At 37.4% G+C, this 25,216-nt stretch overlaps 1 protein-coding gene across 1 annotated transcript in view; it reads right to left on the minus strand.

Annotated features, from left to right (window-relative positions):
- Nucleotides 1–209: 209 nt before the first annotated feature.
- Nucleotides 210–25,216, minus strand: part of ELP2 (elongator acetyltransferase complex subunit 2) — a gene marked incomplete at its 5' end in the record, with an annotated part of 34,896 nt that continues 9,889 nt past the window's right edge. The window contains 16 exons of the mRNA XM_010013220.1: nt 210–524; nt 1,491–1,604; nt 2,090–2,232; nt 2,688–2,809; nt 4,404–4,590; nt 5,022–5,094; nt 9,039–9,096; nt 9,224–9,319; nt 11,234–11,303; nt 13,246–13,434; nt 17,379–17,528; nt 17,992–18,123; nt 20,084–20,184; nt 21,988–22,083; nt 23,034–23,168; nt 24,065–24,131. Of these exons, the coding sequence (XP_010011522.1) occupies nt 368–524; nt 1,491–1,604; nt 2,090–2,232; nt 2,688–2,809; nt 4,404–4,590; nt 5,022–5,094; nt 9,039–9,096; nt 9,224–9,319; nt 11,234–11,303; nt 13,246–13,434; nt 17,379–17,528; nt 17,992–18,123; nt 20,084–20,184; nt 21,988–22,083; nt 23,034–23,168; nt 24,065–24,131 (1,890 nt within the window). The remainder of the gene's footprint in view (nt 525–1,490; nt 1,605–2,089; nt 2,233–2,687; nt 2,810–4,403; nt 4,591–5,021; nt 5,095–9,038; nt 9,097–9,223; nt 9,320–11,233; nt 11,304–13,245; nt 13,435–17,378; nt 17,529–17,991; nt 18,124–20,083; nt 20,185–21,987; nt 22,084–23,033; nt 23,169–24,064; nt 24,132–25,216) is intronic.

Here is a 25,216-nt window from a genome sequence, read left to right on the forward strand (position 1 = left end):
TTGCAACCCCAAGCACAGAACTACACAAGTACTGGCAGCTTCCCACCTACCCCTGGAGTCACAGTGAACAAAGCTGTCTCATTATTCTTCTCCCACACCCTACCCCACACCTCCATTCCTCAGTTCCAGGATATCCACCAACCAAAACATATAAAATACTTCATGTTCCTAGAACTGCAGAATTTAAAATATATATATATATATATATATTTGACATTTCAAACTACCACAAAAGTTGCTTTAATAAGTTACACGTCAGATGCTGCACTTTCCACAGCAGGAAGCGGAAAATTCACCAATCAAAATGGCCAAAAGCTGAAATAAAATGTTGTGAATCCATTCTGCAAAGACAGGCCGGCTGCCTTTGCTAAACAGCAAATCTGTTGACATTGAATATCTTAACACAGTGATCAGCTCCACAACTTGCAAGCTGCAACCACTCACTGTTGTTCTGATCATTATGTCCAGCTCTGCCTGCATGATGTCTCCAACATAAACGTTTCACAGCAAGAGCATGACTTTGGCTGCAACAAAAAGAAATCCATACATAGCTGCAAAATGTCACACACAGTTGGGCATGTGAATCTAAACATCAACATTTATATAATTAGTACTCTTCTGTCAATGCTATCAACTGAGGAAAAACTGACTTGTGACAACCAGCAGGTATTAAGTTCTTAAAATAAGTAGGGCCATTAACACTAATGACATTTTATCCTCTCACTTATCAATAATTCAAACAGCTACTGATTTCAAGTTTTACCGAACTAAGCTGCAGGTCTAGCATCTCAATTACTGAGATATGACAGATTTCTGGCTTTTAGCCTGTGATTTCCTGTTATCTGGTGCCTCTTTCCAACTCACTTCAAGCACATGCAGGCCAAAGTCACCATCAACTTTCATTTCTGGTACTACCAATGCCAGTATGTGAAAGAAAAATCTAGAAGAATGCTTTAAGTGAAACATCAAGGTCTCTCTACAGAGTTTCTCTAGCTGTCACCACTGCAGCACCAGATATAGCTTGTCATTCCTCTGGTTTCTGCTAGAAGCTGCTCCTGAAAGCTTGCTGTCATCCACTTCAAAATGCTCTGCTAATGTATATGACACTTCAGTGTTTTCTATCACCTTATTTTATGGCTAAAGATAATAAAGTGGTTTTTTTGTGGGGCAAACAAAGGGTAAGACTTCTCAAAGTATTTGCACAGACTGAAGTATTTTGTGATTTAAGCTGACCCCTTGGTTTTCATTGGGGTTTGTTGGGGTTTTTTGTTTTGTTTTTTGATAAATCTGAATAACCAGTATTTTTATTTCCAGGTTTTGCCTTAAAGACATCTTTAGACTTTCAGAGATCAACCTTTTCCTAAAAGGATAATGATGTTTGATATAAGAATAAACCAGTTTCATATCATTTTATACTATAAGAATAGAACTCCAGCACTATTAGTTTCAAGAATAATACTTCCTTGCTCCCAACCTATTTCAAGACATACCTGTTATCCATCTCAACACACGTGGTCCAATCAGCTAGTGCTGGTTCTTGCTCACTCTGCTTCCATGTGTACAAAGTAATCTTCCCATTCTCTAAGCCTACTGCAACAATATATCTATCAAGAGAATACTGCATTAGTTCTGAAAGAAATTACAGTAGGCAACTCAGTGAAGCCAGCTCTAATGCAAGCTAGAAAGAACTAGCACTCAAAACTGTGCTCCACCTTGCCCTTCAGATCAGTATTTACTTTTCACAATTTGCATCAAAGGTTCTTCATAAAAAAATTAGCAAAGCAGAAACATACACAATATTTGGTTAGGAAAAAGGAGGTTATTACAACATCAGATCAGTCCATATTGTTGGAAGAATAAATATGTTTCAGGTGTGTTCATGCATTTTTTTTTCTTGTTACACTGTTAGGAGAAGTCACCAGACACCTGAAAAGATAGCCATGAAATCAAAAAAGTAGAGGTCATTCAGTTAAAGAATGGTCAAAATATTTTTGGACTAGTAGATTTTAGGGCCTCTTTAGCCACAGAAAACTGACTAAAGCAGAAAAGATACTAATAACACAAAACAGTATTACAGAAAAAACAGTACCTTCCATCAGGAGTAAGCACATGGCTGCTACTAACAGCAGTAACAGAATCCCCAGCATCCAGTACTGTTGAACAGGGCTTGATTGAATCCAACATATTCCCTTCAGTATTCACAGATACATCACAATGGCCCCAGATAATGACCTGTAAGAAAGAGAACCATCTAGGAATTTTCACTTGTAAATGCACTTAGAAAAGCATAAGGAATAACTTAAGTTAAAATAGTGGATGACCCCAAACCAATAAAAATGTCTATTTTTATATATTCAACTTCTCAGAGAGTCTGCTTTCACTAAAGATATTGACAACAAAAACAGATTCTGTTATGAAAGGTAAAAGAAAAACTGAGACCCATGAGAGTTATGTGACATATGCTTGTCTTACTGCATGACAATAGAAGGGAGAAGGTCCAACTGGCAGACCACAGTCTTATACATACGTATTCAAGCACTTTATTTAGCATATGAAAGCCTCACCGATTTCTGTGTAATACACACAAGAAGCTTTTTGTGTATTTATAGAATATGGACTCATTAGAACACAGCATTTGCTAATCTAAAATAAATCTGGGCTTTTAAAGTTGCTTTTGTATTAATTACCTTTCTGTCCCGACTGCCAGTAATAAAATACTTGCTATCTGGTGTCCAATCACAAGACCAAATGATTCGACTGTGAACAGCTGTATTTTTGTCTGTGTATGCACAGCAACTGAAAACTGGTCCTGGAATAAAACACAGGAAAACCCTTGCTTACACTATTTTACATGTTCAAAGTAATTGTTACTCCTCTTAACCCTCAGTAAGAACTGCAGAAATACTCAGACATTATTCCACTCATCTTTAAAGCAATTGGGAAGACTTAGCACCATATAAATATTTTTTCCAACACTTATCACAATGATAATTAGTACCTGTTCAACACCGCATCAGTCAGCCCCTAAAAGAGTAACAGTTTGATCCTTCACACCCATACCTGTTTCAGAAGAATGTAAGCCCAACCTTCATGTTCTTTCTATACAAGCTTTTCACAAAAACGCTGACTTCAAAGGTTTTAGTATAGCGTAGCATTTACCATCTGTACACGTACCCCAAATAATTTCACTACAGCCCTATTTACCAAGTAAAGCCCCAGGAGCTCAAATCATAATAATATAATTGTAAAGATTCATCTGTTCCCAAAAAGACAGGCTGCCATTTCAATATGCATACAATCAGGCAATAAAGCTGATCAGCAAATCACTAAATGGAAATACTTTTCCTAAGCAGAAAATATTTGGAGCATAGACTTTGAATAACCACTACTTAGGATGCCAATACCAGAAGTTTTGCTTTACACTGGTAACGATGTTCTTCGTAGACAGAAGAGTTATTGATGAACAGATGAAAAACAGTATTTCCCTATTTCCTATGAGAATTAGTACTCCTTATCCTGAAACATTGTATAACTATTGGTGGGCAATACGCCAGGCTTTAGAACCGGTCTGAAAATAACAGAAACCTCAAGCCATGATAAAACCAGACACTGTATGAACAGACCAAAACTCACTGCCAAGTCTCTAGGAAAACTCTATAGACCCCAGTAGTGTTTATGTGCTATTAAGCTAACAGTGCAAGATAATCGCCTTCAGCGCAAGCATCTGTTCTAGGAATCCATTTGAGCATTCAATAGCAATCTCCTCATGATTTTGCAAGGCTCAAAGTCTTAATGAGAAAGTCAACTGAATCTTTACTATCAGCATTTATTCCAGACACAGCCAGTCCTAGTCAAATTAATCAATTGTGTAGGATTATCAGAAAGCCACACCAAAGATAGAGATTAATCCTGTCAAGAGTCTCAAAGTGTCATGCCCTGCAAAGAGGGACAAGGCAGCTCTATGCAGGACACGGGTACAGCAATGAACCTTCCAGCCTTGCCTGCACAGAACACTGAGATGAAGGTTTTCCTTCATAGAATACCAGTTTGAAGTTCCAGCATCACAGTCCACCACGGATGCTTGATTTCAGTAAATCTGAAACATATTCACAAGCAGAAGGCAGGAGGACAAACAGCAGATTTCATTACATCCATCAATTAAACAGCATTTAAGGCCCAATTATATACTTCTCCACATTTTAATTCCCTTTCTAGCTTTCCTATACACCATTAACTGCACTTCTTAAAGCCACAGGAGTCTACAATACTATTAACTCTGAAACGTTGTAAGGAAAACGTCCATTAAAATATTTTTACCAATTCTCTTACAAGTATTCTGAAGCCAGAAGTACTGAACAAACCAGGAAGTCTTCAAATGTGTATACCCACTTCACATATCTTACCTGACTCTGATGAGCCTTGTTTCCTCCATAGTGACCAATTCCTGTCTCTAGAAACTGCTAATAAAAATCTGTCATTAGGAGAAAATGCCAGCTGAGTAACAGTCAGATTGTGAAATGACAAACTCTGCAGTTTCTTCCAAGAAGCAGTGCTCCACAGAATAATTGCTGCATGTTCTTTTTTTGAAGCCTGTATTGATGGGAAAAAAAAAAGTATCAGTGAGAATCATCAAAAGCAAATACAAAAGGCACATTATTTCAAAACACAAAGATGTTAAGGGGCTTGTTTTAAGGCTTGCAAGTAAGTCAGAGTCAGTTTTCGCCTGGAAAGTGTCAAGATTTTTTTGCCGCTTTCTACTAATGCTGATTTTACAGGAAGTAAATGTTTTATACCTAGATTTGTTAGAATTTATCTAATACCTTCAAATGAATCATACATAGTTTATGAATAATAGTTTATCCGCATTCACCCTCACCTTTGCAAGACAACTGTCATCTATATAAAATCTTTTCACATTTAAGTGAAAGAACAGAATTCAGCCCAAACTGAATTCTCCTGCTCTGTCAGCCCTGGAAATATGGTGTCACTTTTCACTAGATGGTGCTAGAATCTTTTCTTACCTTACATGCTGAGGCAATTACAGTGTTTGAATTATTGCAAGCAACACAAAAAATTTCATATCCATGTCCATATCTGAAATAAATGTGAAAAGGTACTTAACACATCACAGTCATTCTTGCAGTATGCATCAAGGTTCTTATGTTACTTAAAATCCCTCTGCAAATATGAAAGGCACCTTCCAGGAACTTCTCACCAGTGTTTCAGTACTATGTCCCAAGTAATTCCTAACCATGCTCAGCATTCAATTTAAACATCTGCATAAATTCTTTCACATTTAGGAACTGACTACAGAAAAAATTTGACCAGCCCATTCTATAGTCCTTAAGCATCAGCACTGCAGAAGCTACACTAATGATTAACAAAGCAGACTAGAGCAGCATGTAATGTATTCTTATTTTCTTAAAAAGTAGTTTTAACACTACCTATAAAAAAAACAGAAGCCATGTATTTGAAGATCACCAAAGAAACCCACCACAAACACCCAGCCAAAGGATGCGTGTTCTGTGAAACAGCAAAAGATTTCTGAAGTAGAGGACGAAAATCACGTTGGAGAAGGAATACAACACTGTAAAAACCCCAAAACTTCTAGCTCTTTCTAGAAATACACTTTTAATCAGTCTTTGCACGAGTTGTGCTGGGATTGAAGCTCACATATCTGGACTGGGATTTAACTAATAAGCAGAAATGCCACACAGATTAACACAAATGAAAATCAGTCAGAAAACACAGCGGAAGTAAACCAAAATTGGAGATGCAATCTATGAACAGTGGACAAGTATCACCTAAATACCAGTTGGGGGCGAGAGGGGAGGAGGGGGAGGTGTTGCTCCTTTGATTCCTATCTGTGAAGAGATGGGCAGTTCTCTTAATAAACTCCTTCAGTCAGGAGTGTTGCAAAGTTCTTATAAGGGATTGATATTCATGGGATTTCACTTGCAGCCAGAACAGCCATCTGTTTCAATGACAAATTACTGTCTCTATCTGTTGAACAGAATCCAGAAGAGTCACTGCTGGGCATATCCCATAGACAGACTCCCACATTCATGTCTGAAGACTGGGGATACACTGGCTTTTCATGAAGAGTAACTGTGCCTGGGGAGAGGGACTGGTGGCTGTGCTTAATTGGAATGTTAATTTGCAAATTTGATTGCATCTTATAATGATTAAGGTACTACTGCAAGTCTTCCCCTTAATGTGCCACCAGCAGGAGTTTTATGATAATGCTTACTTTTAAAGCACATTCCTGGGGACTATTCTGTAGCAAAAACCATTGGAAGTCAATTGGCTAAATCTGAAAAGTATTTATTCCATGAAAAGTATAAATTTCCTGAAATTCAACGAAGGAAAAATGACCTGTGGAACACCTTGTGAAACAAGTCCTCAGTTACTCTGGTATCATCTCCTAAAGGTAATATTGAAAAGCACTTGACAGAAACATTCTGAGCTTCTGCATCCAACTTTGCTCTTGCTAAAAAGAAGCATTAAAATGTTACCTTTAAATCAAAGCAAAACCTTAAATACTGTGTTCTGCAAAGTCACATGAGCAGAACTATCACAGGTCAGACCGACAGCCTATATAGCCCACTGCCGTCTCCAGTAAAGAGAATAAATTTAGTGGCAGTAGGAGATGTTTGTATAAGCAAGCGTGAGACTTGTGAGTATAGAAGCTCCAGTACAACCCCTTCTCATGTCTCCATACACGCAATCTGATCCCTTCAATATACAACACCAAAAAAAACTTCCACAATTGAGAGAATGAATCAATAATGAAATTGCACTTTCAACCCTTTTTTAGCCTTAGCAATGTGTAATTCATAGCATTTTTTTAAGCACAGGTAAACTGACTGGACTTTCATAGTGTCCAGACAAATGACTACAGTAATTTTCTACTGTCAGAAGGGATTCCTCAAGACTTCCAAATGCATTACATGACATGTACATACATACAAACATGCGTATTTATGTCAACACTTTAATCTCAGCCTGCTGCACATAAACTCTCTACATTAATTTTCCTTGAGGATAAAGATTAGCACACTCTCATAGGATTTATCATATTTTTATTTTAAAGTTATTAGATAATGTAAAAAATTCAGCAAGTTCTTCATACTAAAACCTACTTAAGTAAAAGGTTTGCAAAACCCAACACAAATCCTTCAAAATTTGGTGTCAAGTTAGAGCTGGGAATGCACAAATGTCAATGACAAACAAGCTATTTTTAGCAAGCCAGTTCCTCACACTGTTTTTCTGCTGCTATGGCAACTTGAAATCTACATTATGCGATTTCACGTTACTTCTTTCAAGATTATCCTGAGGAAAAAACCTGAAAGTCTATGAATGCTTCACATCTTGTCGCCCTTGCATAAAAGAATCCCTATCAATAGCAGTGTCTCTAAAAACAGAAATAATTGCTCAGATAAGTCATCTAAGACCATCATAAAATGCAGTTATTTTAATGAATGCAGGATATAAAAGCAGATATGCAGTACTCCTGTTAGCAGAATATCAAAGATTCATGTCTCACTAGACTTCGAGAAATGTCAAAATTAAATGAAGAAAAATTTTGGCTTTGGCTTCTTTTCACTACTTAAGTAGTTTGATAAGGTATCTTTATGTGAGTGGGTACATTAGCAGCCATAGCACACACAGGAAAAGCAGTTAACGTAATGGTTAGAAACTACAAAACATGCAGATGTGGTCCAATATCCAGCAGCTTCGCTCCTGTAAGCACTTTTGAGTACAAACACAGTAATGGAGCTTAAAAGCACTCAAAGAAAATTAACTGCCTGGTTGAAGGTAAAGATGAGCTCCCACAAAACCTCCTACTTGGTCAAATTACAGCAACCTGCAAACTGTTTTCACAAAGCTTTTTATTTCCTGCCCTCCAACTGAAGTCACGAAACTTGCAATGTAGAAAGGCAATTGTAATCATCAGCAAAGGCTCAACATTATTCTTGTTCCTGCCTGAGACCACTCTTTCAGGAGATTAAGATAAATAAACCGTAAGATCTTGAGATGATTCATTTCTTTCGAAGATTAATACTAAAGCTTTGAAGATTGTGAAAGTGTAGCATAATGTTACCATGATCCTTACAGAACAAATCAGGTGACAACCTTCAATCGCAAATTGTTGTGAATCGTGGGAAAGAAGGAACAAAACATAGCTGAAGAACCATGCAACATCAAAACAATTACTGTCATGACCATGTAACTATTATCTTCACAATCCACAACCACTCTGTCAGCATTCAATATCTAAAGTGGGTTTGTAACTGTCTTACTCAACATTCATCACTTTGCTCTACCACTAGACACATCCGATATTGGCTGCTGCTTCCATCTGTGGCACCTTACAACTCTGTTAGGCTTTAGGGGGAAGCTCCTGCATTGATGCCTCAGCTTTTACCCCTGTACCAGGAAGACAGACTTGATCTGCAAGTCTGTGCCACAAAGTGGAAAGAGATAGAAAACTCCCTATGCCAAGAGACATTCGGTATACGCAAGGTTTTAAGCAGATGTGCTGAGCAGACAGATACAAACAAAGGCTGCAGCATGGAAAGAGAGGCCCATCGCATTCCTGAGCACAGAGAAGACCATGAGAACATGTTGCAGCTCCTTATAGCAAACCACAAGCCTTGCTATTATCTTGGAAAAGAGGAAAATATCAAGGATTGGTGCCCTAAACAGACCTTCAAAAGACAAACATCTAAAGAAACAACTAAAGTCTGCTCAATACAAATTCAAACCATAGCTTTGTGCTAAAAAATATACGTATTTCACTGGTACAGAAACAACTAGTGAAATAAAACTTTGTGACACATCAGTTCTAACTGCTATTTTCTGCATTATTTCCTCATTTTTCTACACATACAAATTATTTATTTTATAAGCAATACACTGCACACAAAGTCAACCAGGCAGTAAAACAGGAAGTTACAAGACCAGACTACATTACTATGTTGTAATAGCTTTCTAGAAATTTCATAAATTTAATAAAAAAGGAAAATAAAACTTACAACTTCTGAATTTCAGGCCACAAGGTATTCTGCAGCAAGTGATCCTCTGGGGGAGGTTCTAAAAGACATTTGTACAACATACTCAAATTTGGTACTGACTAATCTAAAAATCAGCCAAATAATGCTTCAAGTTTAATCTAATGAACCTCATTCTCTATTTCCTACAATAGAAATTAATATCATACCTGTAAGGATCAAGGGTTGAAAATAAATCTCAGGATACTGATTCGAAATGGTATTAAATGTTTCTTCATCCTCAGCTGGTTGAACACCCATATCTCCTGTTCAAAGTAAGGACTTCATTAGCTCAAGAGGACGTACCTGACATGAGGAAAAATACTTACTAGACAAGCAAAAAAAAAAAAAAAAAAAAAAAAAGAAAAAAGGAAATCTATATCTAGTTATTCTAACGTACAAGAGAATGAGGAGGCGAGAAAAAAACTAAAATAATTAAAATCTAACCTTTGGATTCATTTCATTCCAAGACTGACCTGTCTTCATCAGCACAGTCTCTTTCAGAGATTTTAAAACAGACTTTGATTTATCAGAAAACAGCAGTCACCAGGAGCTGAACCTGTGCTTCCCCAACATTAAACCTTTCCTTCTGTATTTGAAAATGCCCAAGGCAAAAATCTCAAATACAAGTGGTTAATTCCTAGATTTACTGTAGACCCCTAAATGAAAAGCCATACTTGCAGAAACTTATCTACAATCAGCAAACTTCAGCAAAACTGCCAAGGGCTCAGTCCTTTGCTTTAAGCAAAAGTACAAGAAGTAACAGACACTGCTCCAGTTAATTTTAAGTTAAAATTCAACTCTGTCCTTCATTTTGAAGGTATTATTTAAGAAAAAGGTACAGAGTTGGGAACAGTTGCTCTCAGACAGAACCTAACCTTTTGCCAAATGCACATTTCAAATACAGAACAGTTTAAAAAAGGAGGTACAGAAACAGCAGAACAGAAAACCTGTTCTTCTCATTCATCCTTGTCTTCTCTCCCCTTGAAAATGAAATTAACAATATTTATCTCATTTGAGACTGCTATCTGATGATCAACACTCACCAGGAAGATTCCTCTGCAGAGTAAGCAAGAAAAAAGGTCTGTGGGTCTTTATCCTAAGCCATCAGCGCCTGGCAGCATTGGGTGGGCAATGGTGGGCAATGGTGGACAATGCAGGATAATTTGACATCTTTTCTACTCATAATGCTGCTTCTGGGTGTACCATATGACATCAATGGAAATTAGTTATTCTCTGTGTGATAATACTCTAGGAAAAGGAAGTATTGTGTTCCCTCTCAGCAGGGCTCATGAAAAAGCAGCAGAAAAATTAAATTCACCCAGCACTTCATCAGCCTTTCACAAACAGAACATTAGTTACTGTTGGCCAATTAATTCTTCCTTCCCAAATACTTTCACAAGGCAACACATGCCTGGAAAAAAAAACATTCATGGCTATTTTCACTGGAACAGAAAGTGTGCCACTGATCCTCCTCAAAGCAGCATTAAGCTTCTACAAGGGGGCTAACATCTGAGGAGAGTACGAAAAGGACTCCAGAATGTAGCAGTATTTTACAAAGCAATCACAAGTAGCAACAGATAGTCCTGCTTTAACAGCTCTGAACCTAGTTTTTACAGTACACTATTGAGTACTAATTCTTTTGGCTGAAAAGTCATTAGTCTTCTCAGGGGGCTAAAGGTAGTGAGCATGGAGAAAACAGAGGAACAATAGCAGGTGGGGAAATTCTAACAATATCCTGCTGTGGTTACTCCTATAACCATCACAGGAGAGCAATGTGCCCCAGCATCCATGTGAAACTCATCAACATCAGTCAATAGCAGAGGCTCTCAGGACCACTGTACAGACTGAGCGGGGTTCCTTCCTACAGAGGTGCAGGACACAATATGGAAACCAGGAAAAGAGTATTTTAGGTTTCCAAAAGACGTTAGGAAATGTTTAGAGGAGAAATCGAAGACAGAAAAAGGGAGGAAAGATTCTCATTTGTGCTTTTTTATTTTTCAAGCACCATATTTAGGTATTACCAGAGAATAAACACTTAGCACCATTTTATTTCTAGATTCTAAACTTGCAGTCAAGCTTACAATGACACACCTAACAAAAAGATGTACACTAAAACAATCATTTAAAACAAAGCTTCCACATGAAACACCACCACCATTATTTTTCATTAGCCATACCTTCAAAAACAGCTTTATTGGATAATCCCAAAGCTGGCACAGTTGCACCTTCTGGAAGATCAGCTGACTGCTGAATTTCATAAATAAATAAAATACATAAATAATTAAAAGTTTACATATGGATTGTCATGCAGGTTCAGGTTTCAAAGTCCACAGTTCAAGGAATCCCCGAGAGTGACTTTTCTAGAGAAGTGAAGGAGGGCACTTTGAAAAACTCCCAACTCATCCAGAACCTAATAAATAATCAATTAACTGAGAGCACTGCAGTTTTTAACACCATAGGACTGGGAAACGGTCTGTTTGGAGGTGAAATAATAAAGCAGCATTTTGGAAAAGGGGACAGAGGGTGTCTGTGTCCACAGCTTCACACTCAACTCGGTACATAGCACAGAAATGTGGCCAGAGTACATGCCTGTTTAGGACAGCACAGAGGAAAGACAACTCATCACAGCAAATACTTCCATAAAGGTATGGGGAAAAAAGCGAAAATTTAGAAAGAGTAAGTGAACTTGAGGCCTTTGTGCAGAGATGGGAAAAGATTAGATCTAATAACTGTAAACCCCCTTCCTTACAGTGTCTGAAAAGTCCCAAGAAAGACTGTTTTCCAGATTTGGATTAATAATTTAGGTGACATCTTAAAATACTATGTTATTTATTTAAATGTTCATAACTTGATGAGAAAGTGTGGGAGACACACGCATAAGCCTAAGGCCTCTAAACCAAAAACGGTTCTTCATTACAACCCAAGGTGTAATACAATCCCATGGATTTGAACTAAATATAATCCTATTCAACTCTTTTGAATATTAAGATGACTTTTTTTGGTTTTATTAGTTTTTGGGGAAAGGTGTTTTGAGCTACATTAAGAAAAAGCTTATCCACTTTAATGGGGAAAAAAAAAAAAGCATCCACAGAAACAATTTCAATACAGTTTTTTAAGAATAGCTGTATATTAGAGCTCATAAAACCTTCCTCTTTAAACTAAGCCTATGTGAAACACTGTGATATTATGAATCAATAAGCAGCACTTAGAGGACCTGATAAGGAGAGTCTACATGAAAGTAAATTAATAACATCTGCCAGCATTATGAAAGCACAATGTCATAAACACACATGCTTACAAAGTCTTACGGAATTAAAGCACTAAACAGCTACTTATGTAACTTCTTGCTACCAAAAATGAATAGATTTCTTTCCCACGTATTTCAATTGTTAAACAAAATGGAAAGTCTAATCCACGTCTGAGAAGCTGCACAGAAAACACTGCTTCCTTTTGAGCCAGAAATGCAAAAAGCATGCAAGGCACGTACAGAGGCAGCTACCTTGAAAGAGGTCTGCTCTACAAAATGCAAAGAAAAACGAGACATAGAGCAAATGGGGAGGAAAGGACAGCAACTCTGAAGTCTTATCTTTCCACAGAGTAGGAAAGTACACTTATTGACAACTAAGAACTGGAATGTAAAGGCCTCAAGAAAATTTCCAATGCCAAGAGGAAATAAAGCACGAGCAAGTACGTATTTACAAATATTTACATGTAACAACTAACAACAATGCTGAAAGCTTTATGCTATTTCCAAGCATACAATTAAAAAAAAACAAAACCAAAAACACATAACCACACAACTGTAATTACATCTAGACAAGACTACTACACCCTTAAATTAAGAAGCACATTCCCAGGCTTTATTGTTTGCTTTCAAACCACAGAGCGCGTGCAGTAGTCTACTTGGTGTGACTTATTTAAAATTTACCCATGCTCTTTTCAATCTTCAGACACTGGGTCTGGATAAGTTCCAAATGCAATCTGTTTTATGAGATGACACCATAAAAATACATATAAAACAACACACACTGAAGCTAATAGAAAAAAAAAAAAAAAATGAAAAACCAGGTTAAGGTTTCAGAACTGTTAAAGTAATTTGTATGGAGTTCAGTGAAATTTGTCATTTTCTAAAGCATTAATTTACATGAAAGAGGACCGTTATCATTTAGCAGTCCTTTAGCACACTTACGTGGGAGCACAGCTTCTCCATTGGAATACCAGTGATGTTACTGAAATTTTCTATGAAATTCTTGGGAGCACGAAAAACTCGAAGCACTTTTTCATCTGCTCCAGACACAAACTGAAACCGGCCAATCATTGCCAGACAACGCATGTCATATCCGTGTACTTGAGGCCTTGCAATTTCATGCCAGGTTACCTACATGAACAGACACTCTGTTAGAACACAATTCTTAACCAGAGATTTTGAGTTCAAAAGAAGTACTAATGCTTTACTTGCTGATTTTATTAACATAAAGTTAATAGCAACCTTCTACTGACATAGAATCATAGAATAGTTAGGGTTGGAAAGGACCTTAAGATCATCTAGTTCCAACCTCCCTGCCATGGGCAGGGACACCACACACTAAACTATGTCGCCCAAGGCTCTGTCCAACCTGGCCTTGAACACCGCCAGGGTTGGAGCATTCACAACTTCCTTGGGCAATCCATTCCAGTGCCTCATCACCCTTACTGGAAAGAACTTTTTCCTTTTATCTAATGTAAACTTCCCCTGTTTAAGTTTAAAGCCATTACCCCTTGTCCTACCACTACAGTCTCTGATGAAGAATCCCTCCCCAACAGCCTTATAGGCCCCCTTCAGATATTGGAAGGCTGCTATGAGGTCTCCACGCAGCCTTCTCTTCTCCAGGCTGAACAGCCCCAACTTTCTCAGCCTGTCTTCATACGGGAGGTGCTCCAGCCCCCTGATCACCCTCATGGCCCTCCTCTGGACTTGCTCCAACAGCTCCATGTCCTTCTTATGTTGCGGACACCAGAACTGAACACAATACTCCAAGTGAGGTCTCGTGAGAGCAGAGTAGAGGGGCAGGATCACCTCCTTCAACCTGCTGGTCATGCTTCTTTTGATGCAGCCCAGGATATGGTTGGCTTTCTGGGCTGCAAGCGCATACTGAAGCTGGCTCATGTCAAGCTTCTCATGCACCACCACCCCCAAGTCCTTCTCCACAGGGCTGCTTTGAATCTCTTCTCTGCCCAGCCTGTACATACACCAGTTAAATCCTGTTTTTCCACCAAACAATTCCCGTGATTAGTAAACTGTGACTGTGCACAATAATGTTTAAGGCTTACCTTTGTTACTAAGGGCACACTGCCCTTTACTGTGACTTCTGTATGCTAGATAACCAGGAATAGGACAAAATTTGCCTAAGCAAAAGAAGGATTGTATGCTGCTCACTACTTTCAAAACTGTAGCTCTGAAAGACGTAAGTCAGGTAGTTAAAATTACCTTGCTTCCTTTATCCGTGTTTCACAAAGCACAGCAGCACTGCTGTCAGCAGGCTACAGGTTCCTACTTCCCCTTTCCTTAAATACTTGATTTTAGTGAGACCATTTAATAGAAGCTTTGCAAAACACTGACAAAACCAAAATAGCTTCTTATAGAAAAAATATCTGGAAAATCCTGATGATTTTAGAAGTGTTTTCATTTTAAATATTAAATTTTTTTCTAGTTTCCCAAAATAATCATATCTATGCTTCAAATATTAATCCAAAAACACCAAAATAGACAGCTAACCAAAAATTAGGCAGAGAAGTTAGTTTTATAGTCACACTAAGCAAAGAATATTAACAAAAAATATACTGATTTATTTAAATCGGTTTTCTAAAAAATCTTATTTACTCTGCACATGATAAAAATTGATTCTAAAACCAAAAAGAACAACCAAACACCTTTGTTTTCTAGCAAATACACTTTCATGGAAAGATTTTTAGTAAGTGTAATTTGCTACTATTCCTACATGATACTTCAGTTGGAAAAAATACAGAGTGCACTTTTGAGATAACAACTAGCAGAATTAGAATTAAACTACTTCAGTATTAAAATGCCTGGAAAATTGCAGCCAAGACAGAATTCACATTGTACTAGATATACAAACACAAGGAAAGGCTTTAACGCTGTCTGTGAACTGCATAAATCTCGCTAAAAATTCAAGTGAGTTTTATGTTGAAACTTCTAATAGAACCTGAATGGGATCCTACAAAATCTTACGTTTCCACAAAAGCTTTATTATTCCACTGAGAAAACCAAACAGAACAACAAAAAAACCCCACACACATTCCCCCCTCCCTGCAAAAGAAAAAACAAAAACAGAAAAAAATCAAACTAAAAAACCCACACAAAAGCAATGCAATAAGCCCTTCTGACCCTTTACTAGGTACATGTTTGCGTACTTTGAAACCACACACAAAACAGGAATGAAAAACAAAACAAAACCCCAAAACAAAGAGAGGGCTGCATAAGTCATGCAATAAGCTTCTTCCAGAAAAACAAGGGTGCAAATTTGCATGACAAATTGAAGCTGATTGCCGTCACTCATTTCTCATATTTGAGCCCAGTATGATACCAGAATTGAGGTTTCAAGAAGGGATAATTTTTTGCATTTAACACTCAGTTCTCTTTCTACAGAGAAAAACATGAACATTGAGCTGCAGTACAAACTTCTCATATATGAATAATCCATTATGTCCTGTTAAAACAAACATCAGATGACACCTGTTACATTTTTTCAGATGCTAAACCCAGCATGGTAAAGAAAGTAAGGCATTTTAAACACTTGATAAGTTCATGAACAGCAGAACTAAACTGGTTTTCAGGGTTCAGAAGTCCAGAACACACCCTTTCAAATGATCTACTTCTACCTTAACCTTTCGCCTCAACCCACCAACAGGATACTATAACTTTCTCCCACATCCCATTCAGCAACAAGTGTTGATGCTACTTGGATTTACACCTGGTTAAAATAGCCATGTGCTACTCTGTATCAGAACAGAAGGGGAAGTACAATAGTTCAGTTCACACCAAACTTCAGTATGAAGACTGCAACCACTCTGCGAAATCAATTAATTCAAAAGTTTCAGGGACAGAAGGAACAGGTGTACAGGTTAAGTCATACAAAGCTCAGTTCTTTCAGAAAATAGGATTAAAACTTAGCAAGCAGTATATGTAATAAAGAGTGGTACTTGAGTAGGTCGCAGAGAATGTGGTATTGACAATTATTTTGAATGCTGCCAACTTATATCATGTGCTAGTCCTGGACTTTGCGACTATACATCAAATCCAACATACTATCTTTTCCACAGAGCTGTTGCACCCTACAGATCAGAGATTAGGGGAAAAGACTGGGAAGGAAACTGAAGATGCCCTTCCTACCACACAAGGCAAAGCTTAGCACTTGAGCTGGGATCGCCACCACTTCTGTGTGGCCTGGAAGAAGGAAATCAAGACATTGATGCCAAATTCACTCTCTGAAAAACATCAGACATCCTGTGCTGGTCACACTACAGATGCATTAATGGAACAATTGTAAGATCCACCCTTTGCCTCTCCCAGCTAATAGCACAGCTTGCACAGGGCCTCACATGATTTCAATCTAGTTTCTGCCAGTTTTCTTGAATGGAACATTTGTACTGCTCTGCCAGAAAAAGCTGTATTTGTAGATGAGGAAAATGTGTGAGCAACTAGAAACATGAATATTTGCATTCTTAGACAGGGTTTCCCCCACCATGATTTAGACTTATTTTGGAATATAAAAATTTATTAAGGAATAATTCTTCCTGAAAAGTTGGCTGCACAGGTACCAACTGCACTCAGGAAGTTCAGATAATCATTCCGGTAAAACGGTCAGAGCCATAAGCTAAATCGTGTAAAAAACACAGTGAGAATTTTGCTTAGATTAAACTTGTGTAATAAAACACAACCAAAGTTGAGTTATTTTATGATTACCTGCAGCAGTCCTTAGCCAAGTATTAAATAAGGGCAGTAGATGGTTATTAGAATCAGCCATGTATACCTCCTTCTGAATTACTGCAGACCCTGGGAGAACACTAACTGAAGGCAACCTGGGGGCAAGCTCAGGATTAAACAGCAGTCATGCTATGTCAGTTGTTAAAACTCTGCCACTAGCATTTTTAAAGCGAAACCAGCACAAACTCAATGACTAATCCAAGCATTTACACAAGCAATTTTGAACAGATTATAGCTTGGGGACAATTCAAGGTTTGAGTTATGTTCAGGTGACTTGTTCCAAACTCAGGACAGACAAGCACGCTTTACCAAGTTCAAAAAATCTTTGAAGATCATACCTCTGTTTCTTGTTTTCTTTTCCATGGAGCAAAGAGTCTAGTAGTTTGATCAGAACCAACACTGATGATAAACTCTCCTTCTGGGTCCCACTTTACATCCTCTACACTGTTAAAATGTCCTGAAATCACAACTTCTGGAGTCCATTCTTTCTATTACAAAAGTCAGAAAGCAACAAGGATTTCTCAGTGGACTGACATATTCTAACCAAAATAGAAGTATCAGTACCCTTATAAGAAAGAAAAAAAAAAAAGCATTGAAAACAGTAAATTATTAGAACTTGAAGTGGCAAAAGAGACACAAATACTGATTTACTGCTCCAATCTAAAACAAACTTGTGTAATTGGTTTAGTTGCCACTTCTGAACAAAGCACAACCCCTAAGCAGTTTAGTCTATTCCACTGACTTTATGGTTCAACAGGGAAGCAACAGGTTTTAGAGCCTGGGAGACTGCAACACCCCTTCTGTGCAGAAGCAAGACTCCTATATTCTATTCAGAGGAGGACTATTTCAATCATTAATTTTAGCTTGTATACTTTTCTATTAAGAATAGCACTTCAAGTGACATCTAAGTGTAATTATTCTAAGTACTAATAAAGAAAAAAACCAACATACCTTATTACCCGTAGCCTGTTTCCAAAGGTGTAATGCTCCATGAAAAGCATGAGCAATGATCATTGCACCATCTGGACTAAACTGGCAGTCAAAAAATCCAAGGGTATTGCCACCCACTTCACCTACACGAACCTGAATTAATGATCAGAAGTGAAATATCCATGAAAACAGCCTCCCATTCATATAAACTCATCCTAATCTGATGAGATGAAAATTTAGCTGTGGGCAAGAGTTTGCATTACACGCAAAAATACATTTAAAGAATATTTTAATTACAAAATTAAGAACTAAAATATCATGACAATTAAAGCTGCATGCCACTTTACTGGAGCCTCCCTTCATAAAAGGAAAGGATCTTGCTTGGTCCCCAAAGGGAAAGAAAACACTACACCAGATGAGATGGGGAACCCAATCTTTCTGTGTTTCACTTCAGTCTGTTGGATTTAACAGTTTCTTGTCATCTGTTGCACAAAATGGAAAAACGGTCCAAAGAAAAAGTAGTTTCAAATTACCTGCCTCCCCCCCAGTCTTAATTTCCAAGATTCACTACCATATTTCCACCTCTCTGTTTCTCCATGAATCCCTGCAATTTACTCTACATTCCTTCTGAGGCATATTTTGGCCTCTGTTTTGTGCTTCCCTTGTGACTTTGCATGTATGTATGCATACACACACAAATGCCTTATAGTTGCTATAGTGTTCTTCCAAATTTTTAATTACATTAGATTATTAAAGTTACATTTTCAAGTTTTATTCAAGAGGTAAGACCACAATTCCTCTCAAGCTGAACTCTTAACAATTCCCCCATTATTATACAGCTGCTTTTAAGATCATAATGAAATGAATCTATACCTCATTTTAAATGTTGCTGTGGACTAGTATGTCCATTTGATTAGCACTCATTCAAAAATAATACTGCTCATATGGAAGTGACTTTGATATGCAATGACAGAGGCAGAGCTCTAGTCTCACTTCTGAACAGGGGAATGATTTTGTGAAGACTTCTTGTTTAACATAAGAAAGAGAAAATGGGATGTTCCCCTTGTGCCTTTCTTCCCTGCAGGCTTCCAGCTCAGGTTTCCCTCTCTCAATGCAAAAAGGATTGTTGCAGTTAAAATCTGAACTGTGAGCTGCACATTTGAGGTCTAACCAATGCAAACAGAATGTCAAAACAAAGAGTAACAACATGCAATGAGCTTTACTGCACAACCCCTTTTTAGAAGCTTGTAAATTTAGCCACAACTAAGCATTTCAACTAGGGACATGGTACCTCTATGTGATCACCCTATTATGAAGCAATTTATTCTTCAAGTAGAAAGGCATAAGAACTTTTCAATGGAACAAAGGAAAAAGTAAACACAATACTGTAATTCTTTTTCACCCAAGAAAGGATGAGAACTTTCTTTGTGACCGGAAAGATCATAAACAATGGTTGGCATAAACCAACCCAAACAATTTCAGCCAAACTATTGCAATTGGGAAAAGCAAGTCAACTGAAAACAAAGACATCTGCCAAAGGTCTAGATAAATCTCACTGTACTACTTGTTTATTTAGGATGATCCACATTAGAACAGCATTCAAAATCCTACAGTGAAACGTGAATATCCAGATCACATGGCAGAAAAACCTAGTGATGCAACCCATGAACAAATTACTGTGAGTAAAACCAGGCTTGTGAATTGCATGTCAGCTGCTGTGTAGTAACTGCTTGGGTACACATTCCCATAAGGATTACTACAAATCATTCAGAAAGGTTTCTTCTCCTTCTTCTTGACAGGAGTACACAACATGTGTTACTATACAACACCTAGCTTGCCATACTGTAAATGACAATTGAGCACAAACCATCCCTTAGAAACTCTCCAATATGGTAACAAGAAAGCAAACAAGCAAAAAATCATATTGCATCACATCCTTTTTGAAATATATAGTTTTATACACAACACAGCATCCTAACAAGTACTTCTGCAAGAAAATGCTTTTGCCTTTCTCTCCCAGTATTTTGTAGTTTTTGTTCCCTACAGTATACACACAATGCTGGAAATGCAACTTGAATACTGTACATTATTGTGAGAAAGATTTGACACTTGCCTGTTCTAGCCAGACTCCAGATTCCTTATCAGGTTCCCAGATGATCACAGTTTTGTCCATTGATGCAGACAATATCCGCATTGGTTGTTGCATGCTGCCATCTACAGTACAAGGAAAACAATTATCCTACAACTTATGATAATACTGTCTAAAAGAATTTGATCATACTGAAATCCAAATACACTAAGAAAATTGTACAGCATCAGATGCGCAATGCAGTACTTAAGCGACAGACTTAAGCTCTAGGTTCTGGCCAAGCCTTCATTAGGAGGTAATGGATTTTTCAGCCATAACATCCCAAAGAAAATCTAAAACACATATATGAGAACAACCATATTCTGTTTATTCACTCCAGACTCATACTGAAACAAACATAATGCAAAAGAAAAGCTAGAGCTTGACAGAGTCACTGCACAGCAGTTCTCAGTTTTATTCCCCAAATAAGTTTTTACTGAGAGATTACAGTTTAAAACAAAATAATCTCTATGCCAACATTCACTGGGTTGGTTTTTTTTTTTCAAACTAAACGTTAGATTCAGTACAGACTTCATTAGACTGTAGCACTTTGTAATACATACAGTAGTAAGGACTGCTCCACAAAATGCAGTGAAACACTCCAGACAACTGCTCAACAGAGCCAAAATGGAGAAGAGGCAACTGGTTCATCACCCAACTGCAAAATCTGTAGAACCACTGAGGAACCTTTCTTGAGAATAGAGATATTGGTCGGCATCTTATGAGCCAATATCTTATGTCAGCACCAGACCTCCTACCTTATGCATTGAGAATACGACTCTCAGACCAGCCTGCCTCTACTGAAGAGGAGAAGCTATGTGCGGAACCCAAGTCTGGGCAGACCACAGATTGCTAGCAGCTGCACATATGCAGAGAGGCATGATGTAAGACACCTGGAAAACTTCATGGCCTTAACAGGACAGTTTTTGAGATTGTAGTGCAAGACTTACATGCCTATATTGTCCCTAAACCTTGCTTTGACAGGCAAAATCTTTTACTGGTGTCTACAAAAAAAAAAGATAAAGAACAGGTAACTCAGCCAATATTTCTGAAGTAAGTTCTGTGTCTTTCACCAAAGGTATTTTGATATTCTAATTGCACTCTACTGTTCAACTGTTGTATACACACATCAGCTTTGTACTGATGATGTCATTTGCCATCAGTAACTCTAATACATCTTTGGGGGGGGGGGAAAAGAGGCACCTTTGCCAGGGCAAATACACAAGCATGTTCTGAGCGTGCAAGCATGTCAAATCAAGAATCTCCTCTTATATGCCAGGCAAACGCACATCAGCAAATCAGTACTGCAAGCAAAGCTGTCAGAATTTAAGGATTTTAAAAGAAAGATAAAAGGCTAGCGCAAAATGCAAAATTAAACTGTAAATAACTTTTCTCTTTTTTTAATAAGCATCTGCATTAATGCCTTAAAGCAATGTGTGAGAGAAAACTGATACTCAAGGAATCCCTAGCATGTTATATTAACACACAGGAAACTGAAGATTAATCTTCTGAATGTTGCTGTTTGTTCCTTTCTACTCCAAGAACAAGAAAGGAGTGCTCTTGAGTTAATGCTTACCTTCTAAAGAACAGATAATTCAAACTCATGTATCAAGGTAAACTGTTAGAGCTATTAATTTATACTAATTAATTTGTACTCCATAAACAACAGATCAGTTACAATACAGCCAGTACAGCTCAGTTATTTAATTCATTAAAGAAAACAAGAGTAAAAGGCAGCATCCATCTACTTATAAAGCATTATTTGCAGAATTTAAACATTTTCATACTCCACAGTAACAAGTGAACACAAAAATGCAATACAAAGACATGTGATGTACGCCATGTATACAACACTTAACGTGACTGCTAAGTGTTTGGTATCATTTTACCTTTGAAAAATGAAGGTTGCCAGTGAACAGCATACACCCAGTTTTCATGACCAGCCAACACAGACTCCAAAGCAGTTGCATATGTTGTATCAGTATCTACCACAAATCAGAGAAAAGCATATTTCGTTCTAAAAGCCAAGGAAGACCAAGTCATTTCTGGTATCTTCAGTGAAAAAAAATCAACTGCTTTCATCATCTGCCAGTATCTCAATAGCCTATTAACACTGAACAGCTCCTTGAAAGGCTGCTTTGCCACAAGCCTCAAGTACCAGCCTGACACTAAGAGGTCACTCAGAGTGGCAGCACAGATTTCCTGGAGAACTCTCAAGCAGTTTTGAAGTAAATGCTCTGACAGTGGCTCTACCCCTACTCTAAATCATATTTACATCTCCAAATGACTGTATATAAAAGCATTAAGATACTTCAAATGATGAATCAGGATTTGCAGCAAGTAGCATGAGCACTTTTTACACGTAACATCATGCAAATTTCATTATATTACCTAAATTGGCTAATAATTTACCTCACAATGTCAGCATTGCAACCCTCTGATGTTACAGTGCTCAAACAGCATGTTAAACGACCATTAAGTAATCCTGTATACACTTACGGGTTCTCTCCAGTACTTTCCTAAGATTTAAGTAATTGTAGTAACCCTTAATGTATTGAATTTGAAAGAAAATTAAAGGTATGCTATTAAACTGGAGGAGAACTGCAGAACAGCTTACCTCCCACAGACAAACATATCTCCTACGTACTGCACTTAGAATATGTGTAACAATGCATGTTGGTATTAAGCTCTCTCCCTGCTTTACCATTTTTTGTAAAACATAATTAACTTTACATAGGCATGGCTTTAAAACAATAACTCCACTTTTTCTAACAGCAGAATAAAAATAGCAGTCAAACTGCTCTCAGATTCTTTAAGTACAAGAAAAAAAAAAAAACAAATTAGATGGTAACCACCACCTTGCTAGCTCCCCTGAAACAACAAACAGATACATGAGTGAAAAGCTGTGCAAGAGAATTTTACAGCTATTACCTACCTTTGACAGTAAAAGTATTCTCTTTCAGTCTTATGGAATTATCTTCAGTTTCTGGAAGTTGCTTTGATTTTGTACACACTTTCCAAATCCTGATCAAGCAATCCTGAGAACAGCTTGCTAAGAAAAGGTCTTCACCTATTTGGTTTAAAAATAAAATAAAATAAAAAAAATAGAGCTATGTTTTCATTGTTTTTCCAACCACTGCCGTGGCTAATCTACCATCTTTCCAAACATGCACTACAGCATTATCCTAATTATTCTTATTGTACACAGCATTATAAAATGCTATTGTAATTCAACACCAATTCACTCTCCCCTTTCAAACTCTGCTAGTTTATAACACACTGACTATGGACACTTCCCTACTTAAAAGATATGGAAGGCATGGTAAATACTGTACATACTTTTCCCTACTACTTGTGGCCTTCACTCTCAAAATTCTGACACCTTCAATACTGTTCAAGAACTTCTTTCTTCCTTTTCTTTTTTCAGGGTTGTAGCATCCTCTAATTCCTTCTATTTCATTTTTTGCTACTGCAAGAACTATTTGATTAGTGAACATCCTTCTCCTCTTAATTTCCTTCTCTAAAAAAAAAAGAGGGGAGAAGAAAAGTACCATTTCCCTCTTTGAAAAAGCAGCCAACTCTTCCTCACTCAGATACAGACATTTGCATATTGAAAAGGACAAGCTGCTAAAAGTCCTAGTTGTTTGCACTGAGGTACCAGTCAGGTAAACGTACTTGAAGAAAGCAGAACAAAATGAGGGATGCAAGTAGTCTGTAATACTACAGTAGCCATAATTTTGATAACTAAAATATAACTGTAGTGTTAAGTTTAACAATTCTTATGTTTTAACAGGACACAAACTTCTATCTTGATTTTTAGTATCTGTCCCACCACCTCAGAACAAAAAAATCCGACAACCACAAAAGCTTAGGTGTTAACAGTGCACCAAAGCTACTTGTTGGAAGGATAAGACAGTAGTACTGTCATGAAACCAATATTCCCCTTCACTCATCTTTCATACTGACCACAGGCTGCCCATTCAACGCCTCTTATCCAATCTTCATGGCCAGGGAGTATTAACATTTTCTGAAACTGAATAAAAATTCCTGTTACATCATCGAAATGCACTCAATTTACCACATATGTATCAGTAATTAGCTTTAGACTTTAAAGTCTTTTACATTTACAGCTTCTGTTATTTGAAACTGGAAAAATAAGCTCCTTCTATGGATTGTAATTTGCCAATAGATTCTGAATATGCCTTTTTGGGTTTGCCACCACCGGGTAAACATTATGGCACTTCCCATATATAAGCAGGTGCTTATACTCAAGAGGGTACAGTCTCCCTATGATACTGGTTTTTGGGGGTTTTTTAATCAAGCTTATAGTGGTACACAAAACATAATGCAGGTATGACATGGTAAATAATTTCTATGTGAAGTGGATGCAACTGCAGATGATGCAAAAAATGAATACAGGTAAAACCAAATGTAAAAAGAAGAGTAGACGTTTTGAAATTATTTCAATAATTAATTTGCAATACAATACCATTAAGAAGAATTACTTAGTGGGGGGAAAAATATTCTCTATGTTTCTTAAGATTATTTACTAAGTTTCTAAGGAAGGTATAGATCAAGAACTGTATCTGCTGATGGTAAACTGCGTGAACACAGGCTCAAGAACAGAGAAATGCAAACTCAGTCCAGATTCCCTTTTAAGAACTTTATTAGTAGCATATTTTCATTCGTAACATATGTAGTATTATTATTTTAGATTTTGATTCAGACATGGTACAAGTGTTGACTGCTTACTTAGCACTTAAACCATTCATATTTTTCTTTGCCCAGAAAAAAGGCTATTTCCACATCATTTCTGGATCCCAAATTAACTTAAAATGTCTGATATGACCATTACAGTTAAAACGTTAGTGTAGTTTAGTATAAATAACTATCATATTACTTCTGGCATTGTATTCTGCTGAAACCCTTTCCTAGTTAAGATCAAATGACAGCCTCTGCTATCAGCAAGACTGCAACACACACACAAAAAAAAAAAAAAAAGCCTTTCTCAAAATTTCTGTCTTTGGCTTCAGAGGAGATGGTGAGCAACAGTGATTCACCCAATTTGTATGAGAGAAACATACTCAGAAATTACTGCCTCTCTTCGATCCGACATTC

This window comes from Nestor notabilis, unplaced genomic scaffold (genome assembly GCF_000696875.1).
Source record: "Nestor notabilis isolate BGI_N333 unplaced genomic scaffold, ASM69687v1 scaffold984, whole genome shotgun sequence".
In the NCBI taxonomy this organism is placed as follows: domain Eukaryota; kingdom Metazoa; phylum Chordata; class Aves; order Psittaciformes; family Psittacidae; genus Nestor; species Nestor notabilis.